General features: G+C 39.9%; 1 protein-coding gene across 1 annotated transcript; it reads right to left on the bottom strand.

The window, feature by feature from the left end:
* Positions 1-8555: 8555 nt before the first annotated feature.
* cbln4 (cerebellin 4 precursor) lies at positions 8556-14437 on the bottom strand. Its single transcript, XM_060047481.1, has 3 exons — positions 13438-14437; positions 12102-12218; positions 8556-11546 (listed from the first exon to the last, which is right to left on the bottom strand). The coding sequence occupies exons 1-3, from the start codon at positions 13726-13728 to the stop codon at positions 11349-11351; spliced, it is 606 nt and encodes a 201-aa protein (XP_059903464.1). The 5' UTR covers positions 13729-14437; the 3' UTR covers positions 8556-11348.
* Positions 14438-15990: the final 1553 nt, after the last annotated feature.

Here is a 15990-nt window from a genome sequence, read left to right on the forward strand (position 1 = left end):
ATGGGAGAGAATAACAAAGGAACACATTTATAGTGATTGTGCATCTTGTCTGCACCCACTGTAGCCTCCGCGTCTGCTGGGGGGAGCCTCATCTCCCAAATGTGGGCGCTCAACCCCAGTGGGAACGGATTCGGTTTGCTTCTAATTATCTGACTCTGATTTAGTTGTTTTTTGTAATTACGCCTAAACTAATGAGAACAACAGAACCAAGTGACCAATCTTGGGAGAATTAAATATCCGTACTAGGAGAGTAATTGTTTGTCGTCTTGTTGGAGATTGCCATTCTCTTTCTGAGGACGGAGGGCATAAAATGTGCACAATGCAACTATATTGGGGTTATCAACCCGAGATTAGGTTCATTGTGTTCCACATGCTTGTCAATAAGATGGACATCCGTGACTTTATCAGTAGTTTAACCAACGGGTATAACTTTTCACTTAAAAGAGTTAATATAATGGCACTTGTGTAACAAAGCAAGATTAATGTCATGGCAGTCACATTTTTATGTAATTGATGTTAAAAGGGTTGAGGTTCGGTTGATGACAATGAGTTTTGCGATAAGAATATAGACTTAGAGAGTGATGATATTAAAAATATACTTTCGTCATAATCACAGCCAATATGTCTCCCCTTCCAACACGACCATAAAAACCCTTTACCGCTACACCCCACACATGGGCTTATTGGCATGAACACATTCTCCACTATGTGTGGCAGGACATCAAATGAGATGTAAGGGTCTTGATCCTCCAGACCAATCTGGCCCAATTCCACTGGGCAAGATCTTTCAAAAAAAATCGTCAGCCATCCATCCATCGTCCGTCATCCCTCATCCTTCCATCCACTGGCGCTTTAAGGTAATGCTATACCTACTAAAAGATATATAAATAAATACAGTAAGACATCATTATTACTACCATTATTAATAATTATTATTATAACATGGAGACAAAGCAGTCAACAGCTGTTTCAATGACAGTCACAGAGGAGACTCACAGATGGATATTAAAAGTGTGTGCGTGCGCACAGGTGTGTGTGCTTGTTGGTGTGTGCTAGTATGTGTTTGTGTGTGTGCGTGTGTGCGTGCGTGCGTGCGTGTGTGTGAATGGGTGTATCTGTGTGTATCTGTGTGTGTTTGTGTATCTGTGTGTGTGTGTGTGTGTGTGTGTGTGTATTTGTGTATCTGAGTGTGTGTATCTGAGTGTGTGTATGTGTGTGTTTGTGTGTGTATCTTTGTATCTGTGTGCTTATCTGTGTATCTGTGTGTGCATGTGTGTATCTGTAAGCGTGTCCTGTATCTGTATGTGTGCGTGCCTGCCTGCGTGTGTGTGTCTGTCTGCCTGCTTGTGCGTGTGTGTGTATGCGTGTGCCTCCCTCAGAAGGGGCCAGCCTAGCGTCTCCGTGTCTTGGCAGCCGGCTCTGGGCTGAGCACCACGAGGCAGGCGATACGCTGCTCTCCTCCGGGGGTTGTCAGTGGGCTGGACGGTCACTGCATGCACTCGCTGCCAAGTCAACTAAACAAAGCCGAAATGACAACATCCTGAATCGCCAAAGAATTTCAAAACCCACCACTGCAGGAACCTCCATGTGTACCAGGATGTGTTCATCCAATGGTCACGCATCGAGATTAAACAACCATGAATGATGCAATGATACTTAAGACAGCCAGACGAGCTCAGGGGCAAAAAACATTGCTCCCCACCCGCCAAACATGAATGATGTCCTGGAATGCACAACTTTGTGATCTATAAAATTAAGACTAATCAACCAAAGGCCGAAATTCCTCCAAATAAACATGAGCATGCTTAAGTGGCTGTCTAGTCACTGAAAGTAAGTTGTTTAATAAAACATATAGACCCTATCTTCTTCATCGTCCTGCCTAAATAGACCAATAAACATCAAGAGATTACCTATACCAAGGAGAGAAAAGGGAACACTGAAGCATAATGTTTCCGTGGTGATTTACAAGATGTACACTAGTCTTTTGTAAGAACAATCTTGTCCCTGCCATATGCTTTTCCCAAGGACATTCTAAATTGCGATGTCGCAAATGGAGAGAAATCTTCAGCTGGTTGAACACTGTTTCCCTGCCTTTTTTTTCAATGTCAGCTATTGTTGGTTAAACATAATCTGCGATACAGCAGTCATACTATAGACTAGCAGGATATCTGATCAAACAGAACCAAATATGTTATAGCAGAACTTCTGATCCAGCAGATCTACTTTGTTAAAGCAGGACATCTGATCCAGCAGACCTATGTTATAGCAGGACATCTGATCCAGCAGACCTATGTTATAGCAGGACATCTGATCGAGCAGACCTCCTATGTTAGAGCAGAACTTCTGATCCAGTAGATCAGATTGAACCCCTACTATGTTATAGCAGATCTTCTGATCCAGCAGTCCTTCAATGTTAGCAGAACTTCTGGGAGGAGACGGCACAGAGTCTGGGCCGGAACCTGAAACTATGCCCTGTTTCCAGTTTTCTTGTTGATATTTTACTGGAAAATACTCACTGAGCGGGTGGATGAAGCTTTCAGAAGTATCGATAAAATATTTCTACAGTGGCAGTGGCATGATGTTTCTCCTCTTGAATGAAGGATTTGGATTGTTTTTCAACCACATCCAACCTCAGAATATTAATCTAGACACCGTTTTAGAGTTCTGACTTGTTTGTAAGAAAGTTTATTTCAGAAAGCTTTTGTATTGATGGAGGGGAGCTGTACTTTCAGTTCAGTAGGTCATATAGGTGAAGAGGTAAAGAGAAAAGAGGTCAGACTGTAACGTGAATGTGAATCTGATATGCTCCGCAAGGCCTTCACATTTCTTGTAGGGCTGAAGAGAATGGCAAAATAAGAGATACGTACCATTATATGTACAGGAATGGGCATGAAAGTGTGATGAACTGAATCCAAAGTTTTTGAAAACCAAATTGACCTCATGTTATAGAATCAAAAGATCTGTATTTTTGGGGAATCCTAAGTCATTATTTAGTAACATTGATGTTGAAGCAGCCGATGGATGTCTGTTGTGAATGTACAATCGTAGATGTAATCAAGGTGGCCAGGGGTTGGACACGTTGAAGTGATTAGGAAGTGGTTTACTCATGATACTCAACTATTTAAACTCCTTCTGATTGGATTGCATCAAAAGTTAAGTGCCACTAAAAGTATTCCTTGACCTCCCCTTTCTTGAATCTTTCTTGAATTCTTTGAGTGAAACCCGCACTAGAGCCTTTAAAATATCCAAACTGTTTTGAGATGTTTGCCAATACTTTTTCTTAATTTCTTACAAAGGCGATAGCTGCAAGGAATCTTTCATTACACTCAATCTCGCAAATGAAAACATTCATACAGTTAAAGGACATTATTACCAAATGGCACATGCTGGGTGGTGTAAGACAATTTGATCAGGGGCTAAGTAGAAATTTGACACAATCATTACACTCTAGAAAGGAATTCATCATGCACACATAATGTTAAATTAATGGTCCTTTATTTTGTTACATATAAGTCTTACCCAAATAGTTATAACCATGGTTATTTATAATAATAGTATTACTACTACTACTTCTACTACTACTACTACTACTACTATTACTACTACTAATAATAATAATCCAAAATGTAGTCTTCTTGAAGTAACAAATCTAATAACATATCCAACAAAATAATGTGCCACGACATGCATCGTTATGGGGAGATTCATTAAATTGCAAAATGCTATTTTCAGTTTTCTGTTTCACAACTACAATCAGTAGAGGCTGATGAGGAAGAAAGTGTGTCTTGAGTGGGCCTCGAGTGACTGCACATATTTAGTTCATCAATTCCGCAAGCATCCCGCTGAGCTACAAGTCAGCATTGCTGCTTGAATCAGAGCAAAACTATTACATGAATTAGCTTTCACACGACAAATCGTATTGTGTATAAAAAGAAGTAATTTAAAGAAGAAAATGAAGAAAATGTCCAATGAACTGTAAGTGCAGGTCTCTTGACATGCTCATGTTTAATCAATTATTATTATTTCTTTTAAGTTTGAAACAAATGTTGGTATTCAAGGAGGAACACTAGCATGGAACCTTGGTAGCTAAAGCAAATACAAAAGGTTGTTGGGGCATGTAATGTGTTTTTTAAGGTCACAGTGCGTATCCGCTTACCTCAATCCTGTTAAGGGTGGAAGGAAAAGGTAATCGCTTGGGACAATGGCTATCGTCATCTTTGCTCAACTTGTGTCTATCGTTCCTTCGGTCCATTGGTCGATGCTCAAACAGCATCTAATATATTCATGCACCATCACTCTCACAGGTCAAACACATTCTCAGAGCTACTAATAGGTCCACACTTTAGACCATGTGCTGGTAGTGCTAGGTAGTCTCTCCTCCTTCATCTCACACTTTAGTTTTTCGCAGGAGGCGAATGATAAGTCACGGCAATTCCGTTTATCATTCCGGACACATTAAGAAGAGCACAGAGCCATTCCCTGTGGATAAAGATAGCAGATGAGAAGGATGGAAATGGTTAGTGGACAAATCAAAAATGCAATCCAGAGAATCTGCCAGGATACTAGTGCGCTCTGGAAGTTGTTTTTCCTTTCGTATCGTTTTGTTTCGTTTTTTCTGTTGGGGAATCGTCATTATACCTAACCCAGTCGACAGACGGTTGTGTTGGGTGTTTCTGTAAACCCTGGTTGCTACATTGCATTAATATTTACCCTAAATCTGTCACACGTATTTTCAGCATGTCTATATTTCCAGAAATATAAGGCCATCACAAAAGGTCATTTATTCATCCTTTCCAACAACTAAAATGGTGCCTCCATGGGTTAAACTTAGAAAAAAGGAAAATATATCTCTATATATAATATATACATACATACATACATACATGCATACATACATACATACATACATACATACATACATACATACATACATATATATATATATATATATATATATATATATATATCAAAATGTGCGTTTTAAAAGGAGATTTGCAAAATATTTCTAAATATTTAATTGATTTAGTGAGTTACTCAAATTGAACCAAATTATTTATCTATTCAATCCAAATATATGGCAGGTCACAGCGAAAAGAGAAGGTAGCTCAGGGTGATTAATGAAGCGTGGAAAAAACCTCATCAGATTGTGTGTGTGTGTGTGTGTGTGTGTGTGTGTGTGTGTGTGTGTGTGTGTGTGTGTGTGTGTGTGTGTGTGTGTGTGTATTACTTCAAAGAGCCTCTTCCTAATCCTAACCAACACCCCACCACTGCTGAGTCTCACCGTCTGAGCTTTTCATTCGTTATTCAGACGCGGGAACGGAGCCATGTCATGCCCAGACCGAGAGATGCTGCATGTGAATGTGTTGGGTTTTAGATCCAAAACAAAGTGGCCAACTTGTTGCAGGCTTTCACACAGTGCTTTTGTGTCCCTGCATGTGCATGATGTGCCCGGTTTCAGTAGTCCTTTTTTTGAATGGCTATGAAATAATAAGAATCCAATATTAATTCAACATTAACCCATTTTTGTGCATATTTTAGTATTGAATTACAGAGCAGCAAAATAGGTTGTTTTTAATGACCAATGGCTCAATTGGTCATTAAATGTCTGAATACATAATTGTATTCAGACATTTGATTATATTTGATTATACTTGGGTTGATAATCAAATAGGATTTTCTGAAAATGTCTGGGTTTCTGTGTCCATACAGGACTTCAGAGGACGTCATTGAGCATATGTTTTAGCCAATGCAATATCTCTTCAAGTTACGAAATCCTTTTATTTAAAATATACTCACAGAAATAGACAGTGACTTAATCAGGAGGAGTCTAATTCACTACAATGAGAAATGCTGATTTAAGGTAATGAACATGCCATTTTCCTGTGTTGTACAGTACAATAGTCTTAAATTATGCAATTGTATAAACATTCCCATAAAATAAATGTTATAGCTACTGTTGGGTAAAACCTTCGGTTCCTAAATGTTTAATTCACCTTTCCATCTTTCTTTCTTTATTTAAACTATTAACAATCCTGTACAGGAAAGAATAAGATAATAAGAAATAGTCCAGGAAATAGCCAAGGAAGAAAGTTTGATACATTATTGCTATTGTCATTACCGTTGTTTTTTTCACCATTTAAAAGTGTACAAATCCGTAAATAACACTGTAATAATATCCATACACCTATAGTGCATGTGGTTGAGATTAAATTTCTAATGTGAGGCAGTGCTGTGATTTAAAACACTGAAATGGTGTGAGGGGAAAAAAGCTTCAACCTTTAAAGATTAAACCACAGAGACACGTCACAGAATTCAATCAGGAAAAAGTTGACTGTTGGAGGATCAAAAGGTAGAAGATAATGACTATGCTCAACTTTTCTCATTATCAGCCCGGTCATTGGCATTTTTACACCAGTTGCTTTGTACTGGCAGCTTTACTCTAGTCCATCTTATTTTAGTGCCATGACGACCATATAAGAAACCTGCCATGTCAGGTTCCTTCATGTCATATTGTGAGATGACAAATAAGGGTAAAAACATGAAAGCTATAACTAAAAAATTCAGCAAGTTATGGGTGCTGATACAAAAAGTGTTACAAACTTCAAGGTCTCTGCTATTTGCTGTGTAGCAATTGAGTAGGTGCATAAAGAACAGAGTACAGTAGTTAGTTACCTGAAACGTGAGCTTGTCTCATCTATTTAGCTTTCTAGTTACTCTCCGTCCAAATAAAAGCTAACAGTTAAGCTTTGTCAGTAATCATAAGAGGAGGATATACCTAACATATTTTCTACTGTATATTGGGAATGGGAAGGGGACAACGACACAATCCACCCATGTCACCGCCCTGTTCTGTCAGCGAGAAAGGCCTGGCTCTCAGGTCACTCTCAGGTCACTCCTCTGCCAACAACCAACAGAAGACCGGCTGTTGCACTCTGGGTATTACTGAAAAATAACATTTGAAACCCCAATAAATTTCCTGTATGCATTGCCGATTCCAATTCTTTAGAAGTGATAAATACACTTGAAAACTGACAATTATCTTTCCTCACTGTCGTTGCTTAGGCTCTCTGTAGTGCTCTATATGCTTAGACCTGGTTAGGTATGAGCTTGGATGGGCTTTAGATGTACAATAAGTGAATAGACCTTTTACGCAAAGGACACACCTGCAGTGAGACCCACCAGAGAGGTGTCAGCGTAGGACACACACAGGTGTGGCTCACCTGTGTGTGATCGCTCTTAACGGACCAGGGCAGCGGTACATAAAGGGCACTTTTAAAGGGCACTCTTCCTCACTAGATTAGTTTTCTAGCCGGACCCTGGTAAAGAAAATTAGCAGACCTATAATCAGTGTTATGAGCGACACCTGTGTTTTTCCTACGAGGACCCCTCTGTGGCGTGCATCACTGCAGTCAAGTGACCCCATTTCTGATCACATATCAATGGTTGGTTCTCCAATGAGTGAATATTACCTCAAGTCATACAAGAAAAAAAAGCAATGATGTGGAATTTACTCATTATTGTCTCTCTTCTAAGAGTACAAGTTCCCAATTCAATGTAGTCCAGTTTTACACCAAACTGAAAATACACTGAACTACAGCACTTAATAGAAAGAAAGTTCCAATCCATTTGTAGCTAAATACAGAACCTGCGGCTGAAAAGGTGCCAGAACACACCAAAAACATGAACGCAGCGCTATCATTAAGAGACCCTAGTGTTGGCAGTGGAGCAAACAACACAGGCTGGCCTTATACCTCTTGGCTAGTTTAATGTTTTATGCCCATTTCTTTTTTTGCTTTGGGTTTTGGATTTCCTGTGAGTTGTGATAGTCCCAAAGGAGCCAATCAGAGTCCACAGATTGTTTTTAAACAAATGACAGAAGCGCTGCTCCAGAAGTGCTAGCTCATTTACAGACGGCATGCACATAATCATGCCTAAAGGTTGTCCTCCAATATGCCAATAAAGAAAGAAATTATAAAATTGTGACTTCCGTGTACCCTATAGGCCTATGCCTCAGTGTATCTGAGGTCCCTCAGCTTTTCTATACTTTGGAAAAGACTCTGGGTGAAACTTTATATTAAAATACTATTTATGTTTCTCATTTAGTCCTTTATTTTGTGGTAAATGTATATTCTTGCATGTAAAGATATGTAATACACGTCTTATTAAATCTGTTCTTGTCTAGGAAGTCCCTGCTGTCAGCATCAATCTACAAAGCAGTATTATACACCTGAATATACTTAATTAATTGCTTTTTCAACTGGGTTTTCTTATTTTCTGAACCAAACTATTTGTGTTTAAGCTCCATGGAGCTGCGCCAAAGCCCGATCATTGGAGGCATTCGGCTCTCTGGTACTTAGCCAGCAGTTCCCTAAAGGCTCAAACATACATATTTTAGAGGTTCTAGTTGCCTAACCTCCCCTTTGGAGGTAAGAAACCACTGAAACAAAATAAACATTAGAATTTGACTAGAGACCTGCAAGTTCTACTTCTGTCCTTAAATAATCGTCTGCCCTGATTTTGGAGTGATCAGATGACAGGACATCAGAAAGCAGGATTAAACACAAAGTCTGCAGCTTTATTCCCAACAAGTACGACATAATAAATAACGCCATCATACTAATGTGCTACCAATTCAATTGTTCTTCAGTTGCATGAAACTAATTTTTATATTAGACATGGATAATTGTTTTTATTTATAATAATATCATATCCACATGATCGGCTAATGACAGCTTTCTCTTGGGGAAATGACGCAGTAAACATCATTCCAATATGTGCTGTTGTATATAAGTACTTTGATATAACGCTTATTGATGGTCACAAAGATCACATAGATAGGGGAAATCAACATGTAGTGATCACCATGTAGTTAGTATGAGTTCACATTTCATTTTGAGCTCATAAGATGCATGAAACATTTCAAATATGACATGAGAGACTCCATTCAAAAGGTTTGCAGCACATTATATAAAGTTCAGCACATAAACGATTACATGACTGTCATTGTATTTCACCCTTTGGAGTATGGAATTTCGGCAGGTAAAAATATTTACACAGCTTTATTTTTAGAAGTTAACTCTATGACCATTTTTGTCTTTTGTGGTGTGGGTTTCATAGATGAGACAAATAGAGTGGCTGCAAATTATGAAGATGAAGGACAATGAGAAGTCAGGATTAACCAAAAAGGTATAACTTTAATATATATTAAAAAGTTGTGCTTAGTTCAATGTAATGCCCTTCAGTTGAATACTTATAATAATCAATTATTTGATACCATGAAGTGTACACTATGTTAAAAAATGAACCTTCCATAATACCTTGCACAGCACCAAGCATAGTACCTTGCACAGGACAGGACCTAGAATAATACTATCATAGTACCTCAGTTTCTAGAACAGTGCCAACCAAAGTACCTAGCGCTGTACTTGTAAGTTGATCAGTACCAAGAAAAGCACTTAGCAGAGTAATTTGCACTGTACATTGTAACTGTACCAGAAGGCGCACACACATTAATACAGGGTTAAAAGTAAGGATGGACTAAATAGAATATTGGCCTAACCATAACCATAACCCCAAAACATTTATATTCAACGCCATGGATTCTGTAGAGGACATATCCAATTCAAGCGGCATTATATTAAATCCCAGGTGTCCTTTCAATTGATCCCACTAATGAACAGAAAACACACTGCCCACAGATCCACTCTGTGGGTTCAGAATATATTGGAATCTGTCATTTTTGACAGCGTAATCTTTAAAGGGCCCCTTAGTTAAACCCAAATAAGGTCCTCCACAGACAAAAATGAAACTTCTTCTCTAATATGTGGAAACAATAGCAGCAAGCATGAGCCAGATTCATCCAGAAAACTGACGAAATCGAACCATACAATATCACTCCATGGCTCATCTCAGTTGAGCCATACAGATGTCATGTGATATACTTATCATATTTTAGTGGTGGTTTTATCATGGGTCGGACATGTCCTGGTTCTGGGAGACTGCTAGTGTGCTCAAGTTTTATCAAATACCGATTGCACAAAACGGAAAGGGCTCAATATCTACAATTCAATATTGTCTATTACAATTATTATAACTTTGATTGTATATTTACCATTCTAAAGTTTGTGAAGGTAAAGTTTACTAAGGGCATGTGGTTTTAGTATAAAGGTCATCTCGTTATATTCGTGCTCAACAACCCATATCAACTGAAACTTTTAAACAGAACTAAGCTAACTTATGTCTATTGTTTTTCCATAGGTCTGATTCAAGTGTGACTGCTGACTATTAGTCATATTTTATTAGTTGATTTCACATCACTGAGAACCCTCACAAGAAAATAAATGTCAAGGGCACTTCTGAGGACATTGCAAAAGCAGAAAGTGCTGACGTAAGGCCATCCACAGATCTCCGGTTGGTAACATACTTACCAGGAACTACAGGGCAAAGAGCTAAACCAGCATTGTATCGCTGGCGTGCTGCTGGACTTTTGATCAATTGCATTATTGATCAACTGCTTCTGCTTTTTACCTATCTTCCTCTTCAAAAAAACAATATCGGATTCGGATCATCACCACATAATTATGCAAACAGTAAAAAATAGAATATTCATCCTTGGCACCGTGTGGCAAACAACACAATGCAGTCAGAACAAGATGGGTTTTACAGCCAAACTTCTGTCCTCACTACCATTTAGCACACTTTGGTACACTGTGCACACCATCTGTCTGCAGTGGCCAAAGTTGCCCCATTCACAGCCAAGATGTAATCATTAAGTTTGTACCGAAAAAACTACAATGGATGCGATCATTTCTCTCTGGTGAGAGAAAGTTGAGAGTCTGTCTAAGATGCACTGGGAATTGGCATTACCTTTTATTTCCATGTGGAGAAAATATAACGAAAGATAAAAATTGATTGATCCAATGGCCTCTGAGGAACTGTAATAAAATACATCGGAAAAGGACGAATGGACTCAAATGCAATTGACTTAGCAGACATTCAATCCTACTGTGGTATGTTCAACAAATCAATGTCACTCAGACGATACCGTTGGAATAGCTTTTGGTTTTCCTCTTCACGATTGCTGGTACAACACAAGAACGATACATTTTCCATCATGAGCGATTTTGACAGGGACCCGTCCAGGGTTACCTCAGAGAGTAGCTCTGCCTTCCTCTCAGATGTGGTCGTCCGTCCCTCTTTCTCTCTCCTCCTCTCCTGATCTGGCAGGGTCACCCCAGGGACGTCAAAAGAACTCGATGGATGGGGGACAAAACATTGTGGGAATGTCCTTTAGCAGATCTTCATTTTTTCGATGTGTTGATGTTTTGTTTGTTGTGGTTGTTGTTGTTTTACAGAGGGAAAACCAGAAAGCCAGAGAAGGTGGAGTACTGCCATCCACCGACCAGGTTGCCCTTCTCCAGTTTCAGATACACCTTGTCCTCGTTTTCTAGCAGTAGCAGGACTCCGTTTGTGGCCGCCTCGCGGGTAACGTCCTTATCGCCCGCGAAGGCCGAGATGACCGGCTTGCCGTTCAACATCAGGTTGACCTGGAGGAACCCAAACATAGACACTGGGTAAGCGACGCGCCGCTCAGTAGCTGCATTATGCGAGACTGTTTTAAAAATCCACCTACGTGTCTGGGTGAAAGCGTAGCAAACTCCTGATGCTAATCAGTTTTTCTGACACGTGTACTCTAATGAGTGTTTTGAGGGAGGAAATACTTCTATGGTAGCAGGCCTGCTGCTCATTATTCTTTGCGGTTTGAGGTATTTTTGAGCGCCATGTGTTAAGAGAAAAGTCTGAGTTATAATGATTTCTACGAATCACTGCATTCATCAGCATATGATTAACATGAAACATATATCCAGATGGCAGTACATTTAGGAGTAATGGAATGCATCCACAGTACACCCAAGATAATATTTCTAATTAAAATTACTACATTGAGAGTTCACTCTCATTCTCTCTCTTGCTCTTTGTGTGTGTGTGTGTGTGTGTGTGTGTGTGTGTGTGTGTGTGTGTGTGTGTGTGTGTGTGTGTGTGTGTGTGTGTGTGTGTGTGTGTGTGTGTGTGTGTGTGTGTGTGTGTGTGTGTGTGTATACCTGTATGGTTTGGCTCTGGTACACCTTTATAACGTGAAAGTTGAAACTGTAAATCCCTTTCCTTGGTGACAAGAAAACAGACTCAAACGTGAAGTAGTTCCCAATATTCACAAGTACCTGCAAGAATAACACATACATAATATTACATACATGTTTCTCAAGGAGCTGAAGCTATTGAAACAATCAGTGGGTGTACGGAATCAGTATAAAACATATTTTGTCTGCAACCAAATAATTGTCATCGTCATGTAATTACATACATATATATTATATATCATATTATATATATATCATCATAAATATAGACATTCGGTCAGAAAGGAGGGACCTCTCCCTCCTTTCTGACAGACTGTCTATACCGAAAGTACACAATGGCAAACGCAGATCACAAGTTATCACACAGACCCATAAATGGATGTAAATGTTTGACAAGCAGCCAAGTTGATTTTTCCTGGCTGCTTTTCAAGAATTGTTGATTATTCATTTGGGAATTCTCAGAAACCAAAAAATAGGCGACCAAATATTTCCAATATTTTCCATATCAGCCAACAATAACGATAGTCGGTTATCACAATTATGATCAATTGATTGTCAATTGGTTAGTCAACTAAACATTTCAGTCTACATTCTGCAGCCAACTGATTAGTCTTACGAGTTATCAGTCATCAACAAAAATCACAAATGTATAAATTATACATTGATTGTTTCAATCAATCATCAATCATTGCATATCAAATTGACCATACGAGTGTGTGCAAGGTGTAACAGTAAGCCTATTTGACATTTATTTACCGTTTCAGAGCACAAGAGCAACTGCTACAATATATCTAATACACTATCCCCACATCCTTTCCCCAATATGACCTTTCTCAAACCATATTGCCGCCAAAAATGTGCAACCATTGCACCCGAAACGACATCTAAGCAGAATTTAACAGTTTATGTAGAAAAATGTTATGAATAACTATAGGTCGCATATTGGGATTAACTTGTAAGTTTACCCACAATACAAGAACTGGACATTCCATGTCCAATGTCCAATGCCATTACCATGGGGATGCGCAGAGTGTGCGCGCCTCACCGCGCCGTGCGTCGTGTTGGGGACGTTATGCACCCCTGTGCCATCCTTTAACACTACGTTTGGGATGTACAGCCCAATCCAACATAATCCCTGTCATATTTTATCGATAACAAACGGATATCGGATTTTTTTTCTATCAATTAACAGATAGCACAGTACCGAGTTGACTGTCCATTCCAAATTGATCAAACGGCAATGATAAATGAACGCCTGGAGATAAAAGTGCACAAAAACAGAATTTAGGGAGTTACTTACTTGGTCGAAGTATATAATTCTCGTCTTGTTGCTCATCTCCGAGGGTTCGTGATTGTTGCTGCGGACCGCAGAGAAAGCCACCTTAGAGTTGGCGGCGCGCACCGAGATGCCGAGCGGAGAGGTGGAGCCCCTCCAGTCCGCGGTGGGGTTGGAGTCGCACACAACCAGGCACTTCCCCTCCAGGACGATCGGTTCCGTGTCGTTTTGGGCACTCCCGAACGGACACAGTAGAGTCCAACAGAGCACGACGAGAAGGGCATTCGCCCCGGTGACCAGCTGTGACGGCAGCATTTCCAAACACAGCGTCTCCGCACCGAGTCCCCCGCACACTGCTGAGCCGCCCCGCACAGTCCCGCACACTGCTGATCAGTCCCGCACACTGCTGATCAGTCCCGCACAGTCCCGCACACTGCTGATCAGTCCCGCACAATGCTGCTCATCAGCACCACACACGCGTCTGATGCCCCACACTTCTCTTATTGGGTTTAGTTATGAGGCATTTTTAGATTTGGTGCTGAAACGTTGTTCATTTTAAATAAACATCTCAAATAACTATCAGCAGACAGAACAGCCTATTCTATTTACAATTAGGATACATTGTTAATTAGAGCAATTCAATTGACAAAGTATTGATGAGGGCTCTCGGTCGACCGGCGAAAGCAGTAGGTTGTCTATAAAGCCCCCCTCTCCCCAAGCTGGCGCATCGGAGGGTCCCCTTATCTGGTGCGCACTGCGTGCACTGGTCTGCTACATTACGCATCTACATGGTGTGCTGGTCGTTCTCTTGTTCTGTAGACAGTTCGGCCTACAAGCATCATTCAATGTAAAACAAATGAGCTTAAGAACCATGGACTGAATGAGCTATGATTGACTGGGTGCATTGATCACGATTATATCCGAAGGTGTGAGCTCACAGGGTCAGAGGATCCTGGGAAAACATGCGCAAGCATTCGCAACGCGGTGCAGACGAGATGTGATGGCAGGTTTGTAAGGATTACCCGCCTTCTTCCCAAATATACACCCCCCCCACACACACACACACACACACACACACACACACACACACACACACACACACACACACACACACACACACACACACACACACACACACACACACACAAACAACTAAGTCGGGGCTTAACACCAAAAGTTATCAACATTTTAGGAGGATTGGGTCATCACTCTCTTTATTGAAAACATTTTGTGTTTCATTCAGAGTCACATCCCCAGCCTCCCCCTCTCTAGTTTTGTGTCCGTAACCCTAACACAAATATTCAGTCCAATTGGTTTTGGGAAGTAAGGTTTCCAATATATTCATACATCTGAACAATTCTCCATTATATTTGTTCTGTACACATCAATGTTACGTTTGCATCTGCCTCTTCACATTACAAGAAAGCGGGCTCAGGGCTCAGAGCTCACAGTGTCATTAAATGGTTCTCATGGAACTCGCCTTTCGCTGTTCTTATTTTTTAAACAGAAGTAGGCTACGATCAACGTTAAAAAATAATAATCCATGTGAGATGTGGAGCAATCGAAATTCTCCTCCAACATGCCTACTGTCAACAGTGTCACATGCTTGGGATGAGTGGAGGTTTTGGGATGATACAAAAACAAATTACTAGAGGTATGTACACTAGGCACATGTACCTTTCAGCATCAGCATGCCTTGTAAGAAATGGTTGAATTAAAAGAGTGGACGTGTGGGATTTAAATTTCCCCTCACTCAAAAGTTCTGCAGCCCTAATCTATTTCAAATGAAGGGTGTGGGACCAACCGTTGGTAGTCCGTCAGCAGCTCAGAGGCCAGTGGGGGCAGCTGCACATACTTGTCTTAATGAGCAGCCTGAGAGAAAATGAGTTTCAATCAGAGACCGATAAAGAATCTCCAAGTTCTTAGATTCTTTAAGAGTCTCTGGGGATTTTAATCCAGTTCCCTTTTTGACAAGGGTTGGTTAGGGTCTCATCACCATAAATAATACTACTTGACTTCCTTGCTACATGAGTTAATATTTCCACCTTTTTATTGTTTACAATATCCAGATGACTTGTGCAATATACGTTCAGTCTACTTCACTTTTCGCATAAGTTACAAAATATACTTTTATTTAACATATGAGCATCTAACCAACAGCAGAATATTGTTGCTAGACACATGTTTGATTTATAATAAGAATAAAAAATATTAATATTTATTTTGTATATTGCTAGTTGCTAGTTGGGTTTATTCTAGTATATTACTTTGTCTCTGGCTTGAGCTGAGCAACTGTTATAAAAGTGTTCCTCGCTGATCAATAAAGTAATCTGATGTTTCTATATTTGTATCTGTGTCTGAGTTTGTATCTGTGTATGTTTCTTCCCTCTGTGAATCTGATGAGCTCATTGAGTGTATAATAAGCTCTGCAGTGGGAAAACATTTACAAACACGGCTGGAGATAGTAATTTATGTTGTTTATTAAATAAATTAACACATTGACAAATCTGACAAATAACCTATTCCAAGTGGCCCTTGGTTCAATTGCATGACTTTGATCAATATGCTTACACATAG

This window comes from Gadus macrocephalus, chromosome 1 (assembly GCF_031168955.1).
Source record: "Gadus macrocephalus chromosome 1, ASM3116895v1".
NCBI classification, from domain to species: Eukaryota; Metazoa; Chordata; class Actinopteri; order Gadiformes; family Gadidae; genus Gadus; species Gadus macrocephalus.